Source organism: Hyperolius riggenbachi, chromosome 12 (assembly GCF_040937935.1).
Source record: "Hyperolius riggenbachi isolate aHypRig1 chromosome 12, aHypRig1.pri, whole genome shotgun sequence".
In the NCBI taxonomy this organism is placed as follows: Eukaryota; Metazoa; Chordata; class Amphibia; order Anura; family Hyperoliidae; genus Hyperolius; species Hyperolius riggenbachi.
The window spans coordinates 182,040,603-182,063,495 of record NC_090657.1 but is presented as its reverse complement, the minus strand read 5'-3'; the positions used below and the strand labels follow the sequence as shown (position 1 = coordinate 182,063,495).

The 22,893-nt window shown below is 46.7% G+C and overlaps 1 protein-coding gene across 6 annotated transcripts in view; it reads left to right on the top strand.

Annotated features, from left to right (window-relative positions):
- HCK (HCK proto-oncogene, Src family tyrosine kinase) overlaps positions 1 to 22,893 on the top strand; it is a 292,459-nt gene that overhangs the window by 211,591 nt on the left and 57,975 nt on the right. For all 6 annotated transcript variants that reach the window (XM_068264576.1, XM_068264574.1, XM_068264577.1 and 3 more), the window contains one exon: positions 11,940 to 12,316. In XM_068264576.1, the coding sequence (XP_068120677.1) occupies positions 12,200 to 12,316 (117 nt within the window). In that variant the 5' untranslated portion in view covers positions 11,940 to 12,199. The remainder of the gene's footprint in view (positions 1 to 11,939; positions 12,317 to 22,893) is intronic.

Sequence of the window (22,893 nt, the reverse complement as noted above, 5' to 3'; positions counted from 1 at the left end):
AAGGTACTTCTTATGATGGATCTAGCATATAAACTGTTTATTGTGGAGTGACCACCATCGCCATATGGCTGGAAGGTCGGCACGAACACTCCCATTCCGGTGCAAGAGATTTTGGCGCAGCCGACGCCACCATAGGCCGTAATAGGAATTACAGCTATAGCGGCACACGGAGTAACTTCGGCGCCTTCAGTAGACGGAGCTAAAGTTACTTATAAAACATTATAATTCGGCCTCTAGCAATTGCTGGAATCCAAATTATTTCATTCCCCTCCATCCATATACCGGCTGTGTCCTGCACCCAAGTCTCCCGGTGACGATTCCTCTCGTACGCAGTTGGCACCCTCACCTAGGTAAGGATGGGCTTTCCATACCCGCTTATACAGTGATAGCCAGTGGGTGACTCTGTTTTGTGAGTATCCAATTCCTTTATCTTATATACAGTATCGAACAAACGTTTTTTGTAAATACAGTAACAATAAAAAGTATGTGAACCCTTTGGAATGATATGGATTTCTGCACAAATTGTTCATAAAATGTGATCTAATCTCCATCTAAGTCTCAACAATAGACAATCACAGTCTGCTTAAACTAATATCACACACATAATTAAATGTTTCCATGTTTTTATTGAACACACCATGTAAACATTCACAGTGCAGGTGGAAAAAGTACGTGAAGCTAATTGGAGTCAGGTGTCAGCCAGATGGAGTCCAATCAGTAAGATGAGATCGGAAGTGTTACAGCTGCCTTGCCCTATAAAAAAAACACACACCAGTTTTGGGTTTGCTTTTTCCAAGAAGCATTGCCTGATGTGAATGATGCCTCACACAAAAGAGCTCTCAGAAAACCTGCAATTAAGAATTGTTGACTTGCATAAAGCTGGAAAGGGTTATAAAAGTACCTCCAAAAGCCTTGCAGTTCATCAGTCCTGACCTCAACCCGATTAAGATGCTGTGGCATCCCAAGAATATTGCTGAATATATTGCTGACCAGACATCCCAAGAATATGGCTGAAATGATACAGTTCTGTAAAGAGGAATAGTCAAGAATTACTCCTAACCATTGTGCACGTCTGATCTGCAACTACATGAAACGTTTGGCTGAGGTTATTGCTGCCAATGGAGGTTCAACCAGTTATTAAATCCAGGGGTTCACATAGTTTTTCCACCCGCACTGTGAATGTTTACATGGTGTGTTCAATAAAAACATGGAAACATTTAAAAAGTAAAAAAAAATTAAAAAAAAAGTTCTCCTGGGGGGTACTTACCTTGGTAGGGGGAAGCCTCTGGATACTATTGCGGCTTTCCCCGTCCTCCTCCATCCCACGGTGGTCTCACTTTGGCCCTCGCAATGCACAGCTGACAATTTGTCGGGCTGTGTAATATTTACCTTCCCTGGCTCCAGTGGGGGCGCCGCTGCAGCTCTCAGCTCGGAAATAGGCGGAAATAGCCGATCCCAGTTGGGTCCGCTCTATTGAACAGATGCAGGCATCTCTTGCGCCTGCACAGTGGAGCGGACCTGACTGGAATGTGCTATTTCCGAGCCGAGAGCCACAACAGCGCAATAGTGCTGTCAAATATAAAATAACTTAACACAAAGCCAATAATGTCAAAACCACTGGCAACAAAAATGAGTACAACCCCAACCCCCTATCTGTCTTCTGGGATGACAGCCATGCAGACCAACTACATGTAGTGTGTGGCGCATGATCTTAGCACTGACAGGCTGACCCTTAACCCCTCCATCCTCTGTAGCAATGCTGCCAGCACTCATACGTCTATTTGCAAAAGGCATCCTCTGGAAATGATACTGAGCACATACACTCAACATCTGTGGACTGTTCTGAGTAGAACTCGTCCTGTTAAACCGCTGTATGGTCTTGGCCACCGTGATGCAGTTTAGTTTCAAGGTGTTGGCTGCAGTGATATTGCAAACCAAGCAGTTCTGATGTCATTACATCAGAACTGGGCAGCACGGTGGCGTAGTGGTTAGCTCTCTCGCCTTGCAGCGCTGGGTCCCTGGTTCGAATCCCAGCCAGGGCACTATCTGCAAAGAGTTTGTATGTTCTCTCCGTGTCTGCGTGGGTTTCCTCCGGGCACTCCGGTTTCCTCCCACATTCCAAAAACATACGGATAAGTTAATTGGCTCCCCATAAAAAAATTGGCCCTAGACTCCAGTACTTACACTACATAATATAGACATATGGCAATGGTAGGGATTAGATTGTGAGCTCCTTGAGGGACAGTTAGTGACAAGATATATATATATACACTGTACAGCGCTGCGTAATATGTTGGCGCTATATAAATACTAAATAATAATAATAATAATAATAATTACATGCATTTGCGTGCATAGTTTGGTTTGCACTCAAACTAGTTGCTGATTCCATCTGCAGTGGCTCTGCAGTTCTGGCCAGCTCAGGATTGAATAATTACCATTCACCTGTGTGAGAATCTGCATGTCTGCTCCCATTGGATGACCTCAGTATAAATATCTGCTTCCTGCAGGGCTCCACGGGCTATCATAGTTTCAGATCAGTCTGTTACTCTGTCTGGGCCCCCTCGCTCCTAGATCTCATGTGGACTGCACTGACTCCTGCGAAGGGGTCAGTGAGTCATTCTGGTCCTGATCCTGTTTTTCAGTATTTGTTACTTTGCTGGTCTTGCATCATATATTGGTTCATCGCCGATATATACGCATACTAGCGCGTTTGTTATTTTCCTTGTATTCGTGTTACGTTAATACATCAGTGTCGCTGATATAAACGTACTTGAACTGTTTATATCCTGTGTTCAGTCAGTCAGCTTCTAGCACGCTTTGGTAGGTTGCGCGTATCGTGATCACCCGTGCTTAGTTAGTTCAGTCCTGTTCCTGTTACCTTGCGTGGATTGCGCTCACTTCTGCATAGAAATAGCGAATCCTTCTGAGTCCTGTTCTTGTTACCTTGCGTGGATTGCGCTCACTTCTGCGTAGAAGTAGCGAATCCTTCTGAGTCCTGTTTCTTGTATTGTTCCAGTTCCTAGCTAGCGTTCCTTGCTTACCGTATATACTCGCATACAAGCCGAATTTTTGACCCCCAAAAAGGGGGCCAAAAGTTGGGGGGTCGGCTTGTATGCGAGTCGTGGGTGGTGGTCTGCGCCCCCCGCCTGCTCGCTCGCCCGCCCGCCCCCTCCCTCCCTCCGCGGCCGCCGCTGCTGCTAAACTACCTGCTTCAGCGGCCGCTTCCTAATCCGGGTTCCCCTCTTCATCCTGCGGACTCCGTAACTGTATCACAGCAGCGCGCCCGGCGCTGCTGCTGTGACGATGCAGGGGGCAGGAAAGAGCGGTGCATCGCCGTTACCAGGGGAACCGCTCTTTCCTGGCCCCTGCATCGTCACAGCAGCAGCGCCGGGCGCGCTGCTGTGATACAGTTACGGAGTCCGCAGGATGAAGAGGGGAACCCGGATTAGGAAGCGGCCGCTGCCTAAAGCAGGTAATAGCAGCAGCAGCGGCCGCGGAGGGAGGGAGAGAATCTGATTATTGGTGATCTGCAGTATCACCAAAAATGCAGATATACGCCTGATTATCGATGATCTGCAGAATCAGCGATAATACAGATGTATTACTAACCTCTGGACACCAGAAGTGAGAGTGTTATGAGTGTTTTGGTACAACAGTAACCTTTGGACCACCGGGGTAGCAGGTGGTCCAATAAGTAGAGAAGACTCTACTGCAGTCAAGGACCCCTGGAAAGGGAGTCCCTGACTGATAAGGAGCAGTGTCCCCTCTGTGGAGTAGGGGACCCCTGCGGGAGTGACACCTGAAGAGTGGATGTCACTAGCAGGTCTGGAGACTATCTCTTAAGGAAGAGAGATAGCTCCCAAGGTAGTAACAGATATCAAACAACGCCTAGTCTTAGTGTGAGGTCCGTAGTCTCGACACCCTGGAACTAGTCTGGAGTATAACACAAATGATAATACAGTTCCCTAGTCTTGGGTGCAAGGTCCGTGGTCTTAGCACCCTGGAACTAGTCTGGAGTATAACACAAATGATAATACAATTCCCTAAACTAGGTGTGAGGTTCTTGGTCTCTACACCCTGGAACTAGCTTAAGCATAAACAAAATACAATTCAAACAATCTGGCTAAGTGTGAATTTCCAGGTCCTCCTGGTTATAACACACTGTTGGATCTGACTAAGGTCTGAATGCTTCCACGTAAGTGTTCGCAATGGCAGACAACCAGCAACTGACAAGCAAGCAGAATATATATGTAGCTGAACTCTGCTGCCTCGCCCGAGCCACTCAGCCAATCATGAGTCCAGCAGGAATCAGCTGATCGTCCTGATCAGCTGACACTTCCCCTGCTGGTATAAAGGTACTGACTTCTGGCTCGCGCGCGCGTAGCTCTTCATCCATCTATGTGGACTAACAGACCCAGCCACTCCAAAGGTACGCTGCTGCGTACAAACAGCCACTTTGGGCGCGGAAACAGCTGCTTTGCTGTTAGAACATGCAGCGCTTTTCCGCGCTCTGCCACACTACCAGACGCGTGCCTACGCGTGCAAACCGCCGCGTTGGACGCGGAATCAGCCGCCTTGCTTTAAGCACACGCGGCGGCTTTTCCGCATTTTCTCACACCATTGTATTTAAGTATTGTTTGTGGTTGCTCGGATCTACGCCTGCTCTGTGCGCCACATCTCCTACGGAAGTCAGTCCTCTCCTCCACTAAACTGGGGATATCCTGGTTCCTTGTGCTAGCGTGTGTACCTCCTTCACATCAGGATATACACCACGTGCTGACTGTGGAGAATATACCACCAAGCCTAACATTATGATAGCCCCATTACAAATCCCCATTGTGGAGGAGACCTCCAGCAAATGGTTCCTGTTCCTTTAAGAGATTTGAGAAACTTAACTCTGAAACAGAAAATGAGTTTTTTTCTGAATGTACCAGGTTTCTCGCTAATCCCGAACTCCAGGCTACTCCTGTCAGTACCTGGGCATCCCAGATAGTTTATATCTTGTTTAAGGGAAAACTGTTTCAGTGGGCTTATGATGTCCTGGATCATACCAACTTGAAAGAGCGTCCGCTGAAATTTCTAGCTTTTGTGATCCATAACTGGCTGCGCAAAACTAATTTGCCTTATCCTTTTAATGAGCTCCTGGCAGCTTGTCAATCAGCTGTTCCTTTAACTGCTTGCAAAAATAATCAGCAAGCAGATAGTTGCACTGATAACTTTCCTTCATCTTTGAATAAATCACCTAAGGCAGCAAGGTCTAAAGCCAAGCGTAAACATTCCAAGAAACGTCTACAATCAGCAGAGTCGTTATCCATAGCGACTGCGCATAAGACCTGTAATGAGACTCTGCCATTAGCAGATAATGAAATTCAGTTACCATTCATGGGAGTCAAATGGACTTATGAGACTACTAGTGAACTTTTGTTGCTAGCCAGGGAGAATAAAGATTCTTGTTTAAATGAATTGTCTGAATATGATTATGAAGACATATTACAGAGTATTGAGCAGATCAACTTATTTGTGCAGCAAGGGAAATTTGCATATACTACAGTTGAACTTGTTACAGGTTTTGGAGATTCTTAGGAATAAGTAATCGCCTGATAAATAACGCAATACATGTTCCTGCCACAACCACACCTGTGAACTGTGTCCAGCCTGAATGTTCAGCTGTCGTTAAGTGTGCATGAGATCCTCCATTTGAGAAATGGGAGATTGAAGCTCTGGTCTGTGAATTGGAGAGTGATTCAAGTTCATTCTGTCATTTCTTCAGTGCTAAAAGTGAAGCAGTATTGAATGCATGCATTAAGTCTGCCTATAATTTAATAAAAACCTGTGAGAAAACGCGGAAAAGCCGCCGCGTGTGCTCAGAACAAGGTGGCTGATTCCGCATTCAACGCGGCGGTTTGCACGCGTAGGCCTACATCTGCCAGTATGGCTGAACGCGGAGAAACCGCCGCATGCCCTGATAGCAGTGCGGCTGGTTCCGCGTCCAGCGCGGCGGGTGGTACGCAACACATGTCTGGTGTGGCTGGGACTGATATTCCACACAGGTTCAGAAGGACGTGCGCGCGCGCTGAGAGGCAGAACTTTTATGACAGCCAGAAGGGAGTTAGCTGACCAAGCCGGTCAGCTGACGATTCAACCAGTTCCCATTGGTCCAGCACTTAGGGGAGGCGCTGGAGAGCGCTGTGCTATATATACCGGGTGCTGGTCATTCGCTGGTTGTCTGCCGTTGCGATCACTACGTGGAAGCACTCTTATTGTCAGAATCTGTGTTATCATTCTGTTATACTCCAGACTAGTTTCAGGGTGTTGATGATCAAGGACCTCACACCCAAGATTAGGGACTTGTGTTATCATTCTGTTATACGTCAGACTAGTTCCAGGGTGTTGATGATCAAGGACCTCACACCCAAGATTAGGGACTTGTGTTACCATTCTGTTATACTTCAGACTAGTTCCAGGGTGTTGATGATCAAGGACCTCACACCCAAGATTAGGGACTTGTGTTACCATTCTGTTATACTTCAGACTAGTTCCAGGGTGTTGATGATCAAGGACCTCACACCCAAGATTAGGGACTTGTGTTACCATTCTGTTATATGTCAGACTAGTTCCAGGGTGTTGATGATCACGGAGCTCACACCCAAGACTAGGCATTGTTTATTATCTGTTATGACTTACTGCTTTCCTGACCACTCTTCTGTTCACTGATTCGGTACTTCGCTATATCTGATACTCTGTTGCCAAACCCTGCGTGCCTTAGAATTACCGAATCAGCCTCCTGTCTTTGTACTTTGTATGTCCGTGTGTTGCCGACCTGGCTTGCCCGACCTTGAGAACTATCTCCTCAGTTTAGAGATAGTTCGCAGATCAGTCAGTGACATCCTCCTATTGGTGTCACTCACGCTCTGGTCCTTTCCTCTCCCAGCCTGACTCCCCCCTGCAGGAGATTCTCAGGCTGCTGAAAGGTACTCATTCTCTAGTGCAGTATTCCTTACTGCCTTTGTACCTGTCCTCCAGATATTGTTCTCAAAGTATTACTGTTGCACCAAACACTCATATTACTCAGGTGTCCAGAGGTTAGTAATATATCTGATTATCGGTGATACTGCAGATCATCAATGATCAGGTATATATCTGTATTTTTGGTGATACTGCAGATCACCAATAATCAGACCCTCTCTGTGTTACACCGATCGTTACAAAACCACAATTGAACTTGACTCCAGATTCGCAAATTTGGCGTTCTGACCCGCCTGCTTCAGCACCTTTGGCTGATTCAGCGAGTGATTCAGAGCTCCTTTTGTGTGAAATTGTTCCTGAATCCCTGCCTTGTCCAGTAAATGTTCCTGTAATTCCACCCTGTACCATGGATAACTCAGTGTTACTTCCCAGTAAGACAGAAGCTACTTAGATACCTTGCCCTGTACACAGTCTGATTTTGCTAATGATGTTGAGTCCCTCTCTGATATCACAGTGGCCAGGGAACTTCAGCCCTGTCCTCTGAATGTTTTAGAAGTATTGCCCTGTAACATGGATAATTCTGACTCTCTGGAGAAAATAATAGAAATCTCAGAGTTTCAGTCTGGGTTAATGAGTGTTCCTGAAACCCAGCCCTGTATCCTGGAAAATTCTGGTTCTCTGGTCGGTTTGGCAGAAGTTCCAGAGTCCCCTTCCTGTCCAGTGAGTTCCTCAGTTTTGCCTAGTTCAGTGGGGGTTGCTGCAATACTGACTTTTTTTGCAGCCCTTCATGAGCTTCAATCCAGTGTATTTGATGAGTCTCTGTCCAGTCCAGAAGAAGCTATGGAAACCCTGTCTAGTTCGGTGCATACATCAGAAGATTTGTCCTGTCTTGTAAATGCCCCTGAACATGATTTGTTAATAACCTTGCTAGAATCAGTGACATCTAAGTCTGATCCTGCATTCTTTAGTGAGAATCCAGTAGCTGTGAAGTCTAGTCATAATGATTTTTTTTTGCCCAGTCCTGATTTCGGTCCTATCTTGACTGACTCTGAGGTCCGCAGTTCCATGACATGCCCAGAAGTTTCTCTTGTGCCAGTGTGCCCAGATGTGCTCCGTGTGCCAGAATGCCCAATTGTGTCTAAGGTGTTGGCGTGCTCAGATGCTTCCTTAGTGGAGACATGTTCTGATGTTGCCAGTCTGCCTGCATGCCCAGAGATGGTTCTGGTCCCTGAAAGCCCTGATCTTGATATTTGTCCTTGTAACCCTGACTCTGGAATTCCCCTAGGTTCCATAGGGGTTCTTGATAGTTCTCCATGTGACCCTAAAGGGCGTTTTAACCTTTTGGGATCTCTATGGAACTTCAAAGTGTTCTGGGAGATCTCTGAGGAAACTTGTCCTGGTACCTTGGACTGGTTCAACAGTGGGTTTTGTGTTGGTAAAGACAGTTCCGGTGGGCATTGCAAAGGCTTTGGCATTTTTAGCCAGTCCCTGGAAGGCGGTGGGTATCGCTCAGAGAGTTTCGGGTTTTTTTTTTCTGGAGATCACGGTTCTGATGGGTAACACACTGGGGCTTGTAGTACTGATGGGCTTGGTTCGGTAGGTTCTGGTTCCGATTGGTCCAGTCTTGGTGAGACTGATTCGGGAATTTGGTCTTGTCGGGCTGTCCTGACCTTCATGAATTATCAGTTAGATCAGTTTGCTGTATTTTCCACTTCTGATTTTTTGGTCTAGGTGGTTCAGGAGAAATATACCAGTTTTTATAGGCGTCCGGAGGCCGCGTTTAAGGGGGGGGGGGGGTACTGTCACGATCGATTCTGCAGCGTGTACTGCTGGCTGCAGTGGTATTGCAAACCAAGCAGTTCTGATGTCATTACATGCATGTGCTTGCATAGTGTAACGATTGTGGGATATCTCCGTGTTCAGCGCACAAAGATGTGCGCTGACACTGCGGTGGTCCTCCACAAGCGTGTCAAGATACTAGAACCCAGCTTTTGGTGCAAGCACCAGTAGAGGGAAAATTCCTGTCGGCAGATGGCGCTGGGGAGTGCAGAGGAACCAATCCTCTGTACCTCCACAAATGCCAGACAGGAATTTGTACGAAGCGCAGAACGCAATCGCAAGAGAGGCGATTGCGAATGAGATTGAGCAAAGGGATAGGATGTATGTGTGTGCGCCAATCTAGTCGCCACCCCGCGACCGCGCACACACAACAGCAGATACGAAACAGGAACGCGATCGCGAGAGGTGCGATCGCCAGACGTGACACAAGGCAGATCAGAATAGAATACGAGGGTAGCAAAGGCACAGCAAATACAATGAGAATATACGGAAAATAATAAACGCTAGCTAACCGCGAACACCGCACTCATTCGCAACAGTGCACGCGGTTATGCGCGGTCTCCACGTGATAAGCACAATAGAGACAAGCACGCCTAACTAACCATCAACAGACAAACACGAAACAAAGAACGTGAACGCTTGCTTAACGGTTACCTCATCGAGCCTACAGCTCGATGAGTTTGTTATTTTCCTTGTATTCGTGTTACGTTAATACATCAGTGTCGCTGATATATACGTACTCGAACTGTTTATATCCTGTGTTCAGTCAGTCAGTTTCTAGCATGCTTTGGTAGGTTGCGCGTATCGTGATCACCCGTGCTTAGTTAGTTCGTTCCTGTTACCTTGCATGGATTGCGCTCACTTCTGCATAGAAGTAGCGAATCCTTCTAAATCCTGTTCTTGTTACCTTGCATGGATTGCGCTCACTTCTGCGTAGAAGTAGCGAATCCTTCCTAGTTCTGTTCCTGTTACCTTGCGTGGATTGCGCTCACTTCTGCGTAGAAGTAGCGAATCCTTCTGAGTCATGTTTCTTGTATTGGTCCAGTTCCTAGCTACCGTTCCTTGCTTATGTTATATATCGGTTCATCGCCGATATATACATATGTTAGTCAGTCATTTGTAGCTTCATTGATAGCTGTAATTGTAATACACTAGGAATATCGTATCCATTGTATTTAAGTATTGTTTGTGGTTGCTCGGATCTATGCCTGCTCTGTGCGCCACATCTCCTACGGGAGTCAGTCCTCTCCTCCACTAAACTGGGGATATCCTGGTTCCTTGTGCTAGCGTGTGTACCTCCTTCACATCAGGATATACACCACGTGCTGACTGTGGAGAATATACCACCAAGCCTAGCAACAATATGTTTGCAGTAAAGGCAGCCATACGATCCCTCTCTGATCAGATTCGATCAGAGAGGGATCTATCAGTGGGTCGGATCTGATGGCAAATCGACCAGTGTATGGCTACCTTTACTGATAAAATAGCATGCAAGTGATTAGGGAGGCAGGCTGGTATCTATTACTATTTTGGCAGTCAAGCTGCTGTTCAGGAAATGCTGTTGAAAACAAAGAAAGCCTGAGAATCTCCCATGAGGAAATGGACTGTCCCAAAACCTGTCGGTTCTGTCAGATTTTAACTGCCTACTTTTTTCGAGATAGTGGTCCTTTAAGCCATTGGTCTGTGTTGAGTCAGTCCAGAGATGATTCAGCCCCCGTATCTTCTGTTCACTAGTCTTGGATGGTGAGGAACTGTGGCCTTTGAATACATTATGCCGTTACGGATTCCGTTTATTTATTAACTCAATCTCTGGAACTGGATCAGCTTCCTAATCTACATTAAGGGGGCCCCCAACACTGCATTCCAATGAATCAAGGCAGTGTGAGTGTATGCATGAATGCGCGGCCATGCATGCGATATCTAGGGATTGATTACCAACTAGTGAGTATGCATAGCACATTGTATTCAATTTTGTTATGGCTGGGCTATTGATTTACGGGATGGCTGTAGGCACAATGCACCAGTTCCAGTTTTAGTGGTTTTAATTAGGTAGGCAGTATTGGCCTAGCCCTCTGGTTAATCCCTGGTGGTTATTGTGGATTTTTGTCTTTATCATTATGTGCAATAAAGTTTTTTGTATTGCCAGTCAGCAATTGTGACTCGTGCAACAAATAATTAGTTGAGCAGTTTAATGTTTACCTGCTCCTGTGCTGTTATGGATCTCCTCTGATCTTCCTGATAGCTAAAGGCTCTATGCTGCATACCTCTGGCTCCTGAAGCATGAAATATGACCAGGAGATGGAAGTATGGAAGCACAGAGCTTGCGACTTCCACTCCAGTAGGAACAGAAAAGACACAACACAGTATTGGATACCAGGAGGGGGCCCCATGCTAATTTAATTGGGGGTGTCCCATGGGTTATTGCTGCACCCCGGCTCAAACTGGTGTGTTTTAACCAGAAACACCATCATCGGTGTTCTCTTCTAGACAGGAAGGCCGCGTGCCGTCTTTCTTTTGATGGACATTGAAAACTCTCCAGGGACACATAAAATGGCAAGGAGGGCAGAATTCGGAGGCGGGTCTTGAGTTTGACACCTGTGGAATAGAGCCACCTTCCTGACCTCAAACAGCTACTGAAATAATTGGATGTCACTGCACCTTTCTCAAAGTTTTGTCGGGGAAGAAAAGGCTTACCAAGGTAGGAAAAAACAAAAAGACAACTAAGCTTTTCATGCATGCTAACACATAGGCCTCCATATTTCATGGTGATAATATGGATCGTATGGTCCATGGTGAGGTTGGCTGATAGGTTGGTACGTTTATGGTTGGCGGGACCACCAAGTTCTCCACACGTCCAGGAGAAGCGTCCAGGAGAAGCATAGTAAATAAGGCCTCTTTAGTACTGTTCAGTTTCCCTCGGTTGCAGCTATATTATCTCAGCCATGCAGCGCTTCGCCTACAACTTCTGCTTTTTAAGTTCTCTTACGGAAGCTGCTGATGTGAAGTAATTTCATGTAAATGGGCTTTATGAAAAGAGAAGTTGTCACCCACTGAAAGGCGCAAATGTCCCAGCTGACAACTATTCCTGTAATTCCTCTGTGTGACCTCGCACTTTCTCCGCTTCTCCACAGACAAGAGAGGTTGTGCAGCCGCTCCGCAAAGAGGAAAGAAGAGGAGATTACTGACTGTCGTCGGGAAGGATTCCAAACTTTTCTGAAAACACTTCACAAAGTTTTCCACCTATAACTTCAACCCGGTCTCTCTTTCTGTTCTCCTGTATTTCAGTCTCTCTATCTCTCTCTGTCTCTCTCTCTGTGTCTCTCTCTCTGTCTATCTCTTTCTGTCTCTCGCTCTCTCTGTCTCCCATCTTGTGTCTCAAAACTCTACGAAGATGGGTTGTATGCAGTCCAAAGAACCCAAAACCCCCACCATGCCTCCTAAGACGGTTGATGACACCCCTCAGATATCTGACACTGGCCACTATGTGAGAGACCCCACCATACCTCCGGTGAGTACTGGGGGTGACATGCAGGGGGAGGAGGGAAAGGTTCTGCGTTATATATTGGGAACATTTATTGTATAATTAAGTGTAATTTTGCACTCTTAAAACAGAGGGTATTGGTGATAATTCAACTGTAAGTAAACATTCGTGGTTTCCCATGATGCATAACGCCTGAATATGCAAATCATCTCTTTATGCCCTTTAGGCCTCTTGCACACTACATGCGATTCCAATTTTCGATTTTGACGAGATTTAACAACTGATTCTGATTTACGATTTTTAATCGGTGCTGCATTTTTTTCAGCATTTTTTCTTCTTGTTTTGATAGCATTTAGAGAAAATCAGAATTGCAAATCAGATTTTCAGTTTGAAGAGGGCCTAAAGCTGGGCACACATCCAAAACCGCTGGTATATAGTGAGCCTATAGCTTATACATTTTATAGAGCCACACCAATCCAACTTACATACAGACGGTTTTGGACTTTCTGGTTCTCATTAGTGCATGGGTGGGATTGATTTGGCTCCATGGGATAGGAACCAGTACTACAGAATAACCAGATTGATCATGATGACCCAGAAGCACTAGGAGATTATAAAGGGCTAAAACAGATCAAGAAGCCCTCCTGCAAAATGCGACGGTCAGTGTAACTTGCTTTCTTAAAACACAAGATATTTGCGATAATTCAGCTGTAAGTAAGCAACTGCAACATGCATCGCTCCTGAATATGCAAATCATCTCTTTATTCCCTTTGAAAGCTGGGGACATATCCAGATTCACTGGTGTATAGAGAGCCTGTAGCTAATAAATTGTATAATTAATATGAGAGATATACTGTATTTTTTTGACTATAAGAGCCCTTTTCCACTAGAGGCGAATGCGATGCTGAATTGCAAAAGCTCTAATCGCTAGCGATTTTAAAATCGCTAGGGTTTGCTTCACAACATAGGAATCGCGGTAGGTAATTTCCACTACCGCGGTTTGTTCTCTACTTAAGCGCGATCACGCCATGGAACGATTTTTGCCGCGATTTTTGCTATGCTTTGCAGTGCATAGCAAAATCGCAATCGCCGGGAAAAATTAGGACTTTGCTGAATCACAATCGCTAGCGTTTAGCACAAATGCTAGCGATTGCTAGTGGAAAAGGGCCATAAGACTCACTTTTTCTCCCCCAAAAGGGGGGAAAGAAAGTCACTGCGTCTTATAGTCCAAATGCAGGGAGTTCCTGACTTGTGAAAGTCTGCCAATACCAACCTCTAACCTGCAGCAATGTCAGGGACTCTCTGTACTGCGCCCATGCAGAGGGAGACACATGGGGACAAACAGAGGACACAAAGGGGCATAGAGTAGATCACATGGAGGACACAAGGGGGACAGAGGAGGACACAGGGAGACACAAGAGATAAAAGGGGGCATGAGGTACAAGATGCCACATCACCATAGATGCACCCGGTTTAGTATATCTTTAAACCTAGGTGCGTCTTATGGTCCGGAGCGTCTTATAGTCCGAAAAATATGATAGTTAAAGCGATTCTGAAGTGAAAATAAAAAAAATACTCGCCTAAGGAGATGGAAGGCTCTGGGTCCTTTAGAGCCTTTCTGTTCTCCTCACTGTCCCCGCGCTCCAGCGCTGAATTCCCGGTGAGCAGTCTCCGACCAAGACTGCTCTCGCTGCTGCCCGAGGCTACAGAAATCTTTGGGAGCCCGAGTGCTCCCGTAGATGGGCCGCTCCGTACTGTGCATGCGTGAGCACGCTCTTTTGCATGTGCAGGGATTTGAACCGGGGATCCAGCGCTGGAATGCAGGGATGGTGAGAGGAGCGGGAAGGCTCATTAGGACTCAGACCCTTCTCTTAGGTGAGTATTTGTTTTTATTTTCGCTACAGATTTACTTTAACCACTTCATGATTCTGCGTACGCATAAGTACGTCCCTGAATCCGGAAGTGTTTTCCATGGGGCCGTTCCATGTCAGAAGGTGTCTCCGTGACCACCCTGCGAGCCTCCGATCGCAGTTCGCAGGGTAAATGTAAACACGCGGGGAAGTTCCCCGCTGTTTACATACATACGGTGCTGCTGCGCAGCAGCGCCGTAGAGGAGATCGGCGATCCCCGGCCTCTGATTGGCCGGGGATCGCCAGCATCTGATAGGCTGAAGCTCACAGGGGGAGGGAGAGGGAGGGAAGGGGAAGGAGGCCAGAAAGCGCTGTGGAGGGGGGCTTTGAAGAGAGCGCCCCCCCGCAAGCGCAAACAGCCGGCGGTGATCAGACCCCCCTTCAGGACATGCGGGGGGAAGTCTGATCGCCCTGGCTGCTATCTGATCTGTGCTGCGGGCTGAAGAGCCCCCGCAACACAGATCAGCAAAACCACCCGAAACCCGGAAGTGGTTAAGATGGAGTAACTCATGAGAAACATTTGGTGCATCTGGGCCGTAGATAGTAAGTAAAGCTATGAGGTCCAGAAAGTTCTGCTTATAGTAATCATGGTACTGTGGATCTAATAGAAGGAACAGTTTTTAAAAATATGCAGGAGTGTCATGAAGTTTATTCAGGGAGTGAAGGTAAAATTCTTTGATAACTCCGTCAGCAGCAGTCCCATGAGTTACCAGTATTCAGCGGCTAGCCTGGACATTTTGTTATCAGAGATGCTTGTTCCTGATTGCATCAGGTGAAAGTTTAGTATCTGTGCAGGTGTCCAATGGTATCATTTAGCAATCCATCCTGTAAATACGAAAGGATCAGCACCTCCCATTCAGCCGACACTGGTATACACTGGGCCATACTCCCCCTCCCTCCCCAGTGCTGTATATCACCCCATACACACAGCACACATACAGTAATTCTCATGTTTTCTACTATGACCCCAGTGAGGTGCTAATGCAGACCCCTAATGAGACCCCTGCTCTTAGGCCCTTCCTCTATCTGTGTCTGTATTACAATTGAACATGCTCTTTTAAATAATTAGCAAAATATTCTTGTGGTGTTCATATATCTGGCCTCAGAGGCGGGACAAGGTCCTCTAGCACCCAAGGCTGAGACACCAAAGTGCGCCCCTCCAGCCGTCACACACTGATTGCTATTAGACTAAGAGGCGCCACAGGGCCCACAACCTCCCCAACACCTTAATATCTAGTTATCTGGCTTGCAGTCACTGCTATGTATCCCCTTTTCTTATTTCTTTCTGTTTCAAACACAATTAGGAATGACAGCTGAATGAATTGTGCTCCCCCTCCTACACTGCGCCCTGAGGCTGGAGCCTCTCCAGCCTATGCCTCGGCCCGGTCCTGTCTGGCCTCTATATGGCATTTTGCTACTTGCATTTTTTATAAGATGATCTGTACTGCTGTGGGTTGTTAGTTCCTGTTTATGCATTCTGGAGACACAGAGGAAAGCTGTACTTTATGTAGAGAGCTGCAGACACTTATAAATAAACCTAGTTCCAGTTGTTCTGCATCTGTGATTACTGAACACAACACATTGGCGACGAGGATGGCCAGTGTCGGACTGGGAGCTGGTAAAGCTGAGGAAATCCACTTGCTGGCCAAGCAGCAGTAATCAGGTGTTGCTGCTCACAGTGAAGACCTGCTGCAGGTTTCTATTGGGAGTGATGATACAGGGTTTCTGCTACATGGCCAGTAGGTGGATTTCCTCAGTTTTACCACTTCTCAGTCCGACACTGAGGATGGCTATTTTGGCCCTACAACCGGGATCAGTGAATAATGGCGCCCAGCGCCTATGCATAAAAATGGCGCCGCATTAAAAAGATACGCTTATCGCTATTTATCGTTAGTACTGCATAATAATGGCGCACAGGGAAAAAAGAAGAAAAACGGCACACACTAACGTTATTTATCAATAGTGGCACACACTAACGTTATTTATCAATAGTGGCACACACTAACGTTATTTATCAATAGCGCCCTACATAAGCCAAACTGCAGACGTTATTTAACTGCAAAGCGGTGAATGGATTTAATGTAACACTGTCAAGGTTAGGGTTGGGCACCACTGGGGGGTCTTAAGGTTAGGCACCACCAGGGGGGGTCTTAGGGTTAGGCACCACCAGGGGGGTGGTTAGGGTTAGGCACCACCAGGGGGTGGTTAGGGTTAGGCACCACTGGGGGGGTTTAGGGGTTAGGGATAGGTACAGAGAGGGTTCTGTGTGTTAACGCTAAATAACGATAAGGCTTTAACGCTAAATAACAATAAGGCTTTAACGTTAAATAGCGATAAGCGGCAAATGGATTAGCGGCAACACTGTGCGCCATTATTCACAGGCGCCATTTTCAGATGGATGCCTACAACCACCTCCATGTTTCCTTCAACACTCGGGTGAGCCTTCAATGCACTTCACTGCTTGGATTCGGATGTTTGAGAATTACATACTTTCATTAACCCTTTAGCAGCCAAATAAAGTAAAACTTTATTTGGCTGCAGGGCCGAATTTTTCCTGCTGCTGGGAAAGTGTGCCGCCCTCAGCCTGTTGGGCTTGGCAGGGTATGCAGAGAGGGAGGCAGGGAGCTTTTATAGTTATCAGTCCAGATGGCTGGATCGTCTTCGTCTTCCTTCACGTTGAGAGAGATGTTATCCCGACATGCCTTCTTGGATCCCAATCACGTCATTTCATGTGATCGAGACCCAAAAGACCTGACGGAGGCTCAGAGCCGCCAGTGGAGGAAGAGCCAACAGGAACAGGTAACTATAACTGCTCCCTGCCACCCTGCTCCCTGTATAAATATATACAGATAAGAAGTACATTTCTACAGAAGCTTCCCATGACCTTCGCCGCTGCCTGGGACCCTCTAGAAGCTCTTGTCAGATGTTCCAAGGGTCCGTGCGTGGCGATGGTGGTCACCAGGAGGACACGGACACTACAGAGGCTTCCTATGACCTCCACCGCTGCCTGGGACCCTCTAGAAGCTCTTGTCAGATGTTCCAGGGGTCCGTGCGTGGCAATGGTGGTCTCCAGGAGGACACGGATCCTACAGAGGATTCCAATGACCACCACCGCTGCCTGGAACCCTCTAGAAGCACTTATCAGATGTTCCATGGGTCCGTGTGTGGCAATGGTGGTCTCCAGGAGGACACAGATCCTACAGAGGCTTCCCTTGACCACCACTGCTGCCTGGGACCCTCTATAAGCTCTTGTCAGATGTTCCAGGGGTCCGTGCGTGGCAATGGTGTTCTACAGGAAGACACGGATCCTACAGAGGCTTCCCATGACCTCTGCCGCTGCCTGGGACCCTCTAGAAGCTCTTGTCAGATGTTCCAGGGGTCAGTGCGTGGCAATGGTGGTCTCCAAGAGGACACGGATTCTAGAGAGGCTTCCCATGTCCACCACCACTGCCTGGGACCCTCTAGAAGCTCTTGGCAGATGTTCCAGGTATCCGTGCACAGTAATAGTGGGCTCCAGGAGGACACAGGCATCCTCCAGAGGCTTCCCACAACCACCACCGCTGCCCGGGACCCTCTACAAGCTCTTGTCATGCATGCACGGAAGCGTATTTTTACAATACGATTTCGTGCACTTCCGCATACCCGAAACAGGAAGTGACCACAAGCATGCGTGACTGCGGAATCAAGCGGTGAAACGATCGAGCGGGAGAATCGAGCAGCAAAATCGAGCCGTGTATGCCCAGCATAACAGCTTATACTGTACATACTGGAGGTAGCATAGATCAGCACACACTGCAGCTAGCTTACTATCAGTACAGGCACAGAGTAACAGCTTATACTGTACACACAGGAGGTAGCATAGATCAGCACACCCTGCAGCTAGCTTTCTATCAGTACAGGCACAGAGTAACAGCTTATACTGTACATACTGGAGGTAGCATAGATCAGCACACACTGCAGCTAGCTTACTATCAGTACAGCAGCAGAGTAACAGCTTATACTGTACACACTGGCAGCAGCAGAGATCAGCACACCCTGCAGCTAGCTTTCTATCAGTACAGGCACAGAGTGACAGCTTATACTGTACATACAGGAGGTAGCATAGATCAGCACACACTGCAGCTAGTTTCCTATCAGTACAGGCACAGAGTTAAGCTGGCCATACACTGGCCCGATTTGCGGCCGTTTCGACAGCAGATTCGATCACTGGGATCGAATCTGCTGCCAATCGTTCACGCTAAACGCACCCGCCGATCTGATTTCCTCCCGAAATCAGATCGGTCCGTCGATCGCGCCGTGCGGAAAAATACCGTCGATCGCCCGCGGGTATGGAGCGCGTCCCTAGCGGCGGCCGATCCGATAAGGTATACATTACCTGACGCTGGCTCCCGGGCATCTTCTCCGCGTCTTCTCCGCTCTGTTCCTGCTTCCATCCCAGCGTACATTAACTTCCTGTGTCACTCCAGTGACCAGGAAGTTCATATAGAGGGCGCTCTATTTGAACTTCCTGGTCACGGAGTGACACTGTACGCTGGGATGCGGTGCGGGATGCTGGGATGTGGTGCAGCGCGGAGAAGAGGACCCGGAGCCAGCTTTAGGTAATGTATACGGGGGTGGGGGGGGACAGGCGGCAGGAGCAGCTCCACAGATTGTGATCGGTTTCAGGCTGAAACCGATTCACAATCTGTTTGCAGTAAAGGCAGCCATACGATCCCTCTCTGATCAGATTCGATCAGATAGGAATCTGGCAGCTGGTCGATCTAATGGCAAATCGACCAGTGTATGGCTACCTTAACAGCTTATACTGTACATACTGCAGGTAGCAGAGATCAGCATACACTGCAGCTAGTTTACTATCAGTACAGGCACAGAGTAACAGCTTTCAATATACATACTGGAGGTAGCAGAGATCAGCACATACTGCAGCTAGATTCCTATCAGTACAGGCACAGAGTAACAGCTTATACAGCAATGCTATGGCATTTAAAGCACACTTTAGTACAAGCACTTATTAATATTACTATTATTATGCCTTTATATTGGTCAGACACATTCTCCACAGTGCTATACAGAGTACACCGAGTACAGTATGTCACATCACTCACAGGGCATCAACATGCAACCTTATTAATATTGACATAGTCTTATCTATTCCTCAAAGACGATGACGAAAGTATGGAATGATTACAGTTTAATTATCACTTATCACACTAAAGAATGTTTGAAGAGTAAGCATGTGTTCCCACATATAACACATACTTAGGAACAATGGAGCCAGCAAACAATAGGTATATTATATTATATAGGTATTTTATCCGAGAATTCAATGCCATGGTATGAGCTGTGTGCATTATTATGTAGTTATTCTAATATCACAGTAGAGCTAAAAGTGAACTTGATTCGCCTTAAACTGGTCTTTAAAGCGGACCTGAACTCAGAACTACTCTCTGCTCTAAAAGATACACAACAGCATAATAACCTTTAAAGGACTTCCGAGGCCAAAATCTGCCCCCAAAATGTAAAAAAAGTTAACTACCTGCATGACTTTGAATGGCACGGAGGACGCCGTCCGCGCCCTCCGTGCCGTTCCGCCGGGTCCCCGCCTCTCAATATGACCCCGAATGGCTCCCGACCCCAAGGCCAGAGTCGGGCTCTGCTGCCTGTATAAAGATGGCTGCCGGCCGTGGCCGCGGCTGCGCATTCCGCATGGCCGCTACTGCGGCTGCGCAGCACTAGGGCCAACCCCCAGATCCACGCAACAGGAAACAGCCTGTTGCGTGGATCGGGGGGTTGGCCCTAGTGCTGCGCAGCCTTATCTGCCATCTTTGTCATAGGCAGTCACGTGATACGGGAGAGATCAAATTACAACTAGTGATTAGACACAAATGAGGAAGAATTAAACAGGCTAAACTTTCTAAATACATACAGGGTACATTTCTCTCTGTTTTCCTTCTGTGCTGTGCAAGAGTTCAGGTCCACTTTAAAGAACTTCATGGATAAATTTGCTTCTTCTTTTTTTTTTTTTTTTTACAATATTACTAAATGATTTAATCAGTGTTTGTGAACTGTAAAATCTGTCCACACTATGATTTTTATTTTGAAATTTATCACAGGTTGCAGCATCTTTACTGCTGACACAGTGCATCCCTGTGGAATGTTTGTTCTGTGTCCTGAAAGGGAGCAGGAACAACACCTGGTGTCCCAGAATGCTCTGGGGTAGACTGCAATGACATAATAGCCTAGGCTAAACATCACTGCGAGGGCTGGGCTACATACAGCAATATATAGATGTATGAAATGTTTCTGATGCTGTAACCAGGATACTTGACATAAAAGTGGGTATCCTAATATATTACATTCTACTATACAGTATGTCACTACAGGGCCACTTTAAAATAACAAAAGAAACTAATATGAAACTTAGACTGATTTGTAATTCTGTACGCAGTGGTAAAGTTACGGTTAATGTACACAGCCTCTTCCGATATTTATGGGCGGTATATCTTGATTACAAATTATAAATACAAAAAAGAGGGGGGTTTGGTGGTTGAGGTGAGACAAATCACTTAGGAGTGTTAAAGATGATTGAACTTCATCCCAATCAGTAGCTGATACACCCTTTCCATTGAGAAATCTTTATTTTTTTCTCAAACAAGGGAAGTCTGTATGGCTGATATTGTGGTGAAAACCCTCCCACAGTGTGATGTCAGGACCAAGGTCCTGACAGTTCCTGTCTGTGAACCTCATTGCTTTGTGGGAAATAATGGCTTTTCCCAAGGGCCAAGCAAGCAGTATCTCCCTCTGTGGCTAGAACTCTCAGTAACGAACATTCTGTACAGATCATCTGACAGAACTAAAGATACCAGTGATACATTTCAGAATGTAAATCAAGATGAGGAAAGATTTTACTACGGGCAAACACTGACTAAGTAATCCATAAATGAATATTGTGGAAAAAAAAACAATTTTATTCATTATGTTATTTTCATTACAGTTCCTCTTTAAAGAGACTCTGAAGTCTCTTAAAAATCCTCTTTTTATTACAAAAACCTGTGTTACATCTCTACCCTACCTAAACCGCCGCATCCCCACCGCTGTAATCTTACTAAATCCCCCCAAACTCCCCGGGGGGCAATCCGGGCAGCGCTTCCGTGAGAGGCAGAGCTATGAGTCGCAGCTCTGCCTCTCAGCGCGTCTATCAGCCCGGATCGCCGCCTCTCCCCCGCCCCTCTCATCTTCCTTCACTGACAGGGGCGGGGGAGAGGCGGAGATCCACCGCTGATAGGCGCAAATGGAGGCAGAGCTGCAGCTCATAGCTCTGCCTCCAACAGCAGCAAAATCCACGAGCAAGAAAGTCGTGGATTTTGCGGGGGAGGGGAGTTAGGGGGGATTTAGTTAGATTTCAGCCACAGGGATGCGGCGTTTTAGTTAGGACAGTAATGTTTCACAGGGTTTTGTATTAAAAAGATGATTTTTAAGAGACGTCAGTGTCTCTTTAAGGGCTCCCTAACTCTGCAGAGAGGGCCTATTTCCACTACTGCTGAATTCTGTGCAAATCTGCAGCGTTTCCCCCGCAGGCCAGGGGGGCAGGGAAACGCTATCTATCTTTGCCATCCCGATCTAATTTCTGTGTGAATGAACGACATGCCTCAGAGTTCTGCAGCGTGCAGCTGAATCCCTATAGCTGTGCATGGCACGACTTAGCGATCCGGTCTGCGTCTTCACAGCATAAGGGGAGCCTTGGTGGCCAGAAACAAAAACGGACGTCGCTCAGTGGAAACTGGCCCTAAAACCTTTCAATTATTGCCCAGCACTGTACAGTTTTGTAATTATTGTTGATTTTAACTCAATCCATAATGCTGATATAGGAGTCAATTTATGCACTCTGATCTTGTTTTGTATGCAGAATTTCCCCTGTATCATATATGTAATCTATCCTCTTATTTAAAGGTTCCATTAAAGTGGACCTGAACTCTTGCACAGGACAGAAGTAAAACAGAGAGAAATGCACCCTGATTGTATTTAGAGAGTTTAGCCTGTCTAATTACCCCTCATCTGTGACCAATCGCAGCTGTAATTTGATCTCTCAGCTGTGTCATCTGGCTGCCTCGGCAGAGCAGCTAATTTGTAAACACAGGAAGTTAACCCTATGTCTGCTTCCATGAAAGTAGGAAGTAGACACTGCAGATTTATTTCAGGATTTGTATCAGCTGTAACAAATGTTTTTTTTTTACTTTAAAGCTTATTATGCTGTTGCTTATCTTTTAGAGCAAAGAAGAAGTTTTGAGTTCAGGTCCGCTTTCAGTGTAACTAAGGTGCCCAGTTTAACCTACCTGGGGCTTCTTCTTGCCCCCTGTAGCCCTTCAGGTCCCTCACTGCCATTCTGTTCTGCTCCATTCAGTAGCTAAGACCCTCTGAAATGCGTGTTAAAGGAGTTGCGCGGCCCAAGGCCTCACACACAGCTTTCGGAGGGGACACCTACTGAGGGGACTGGACCAGAACAACAGCAAGGGACCAGAAGGACTACAGGGGACTAGAAGAAGCCCCAGGTAACCTCAACTGGGCACCTAAGTTAGACTTTAGGTTTCCTTTAAACCCCCCCTTGGCGTTATGATTCTTTCTGGATTTTAGAGTCTAAAAGCAGCGCAATTTTTTTTTTTTTTTGCATGCTTTTAGATCCCAAAACCTGGAAAA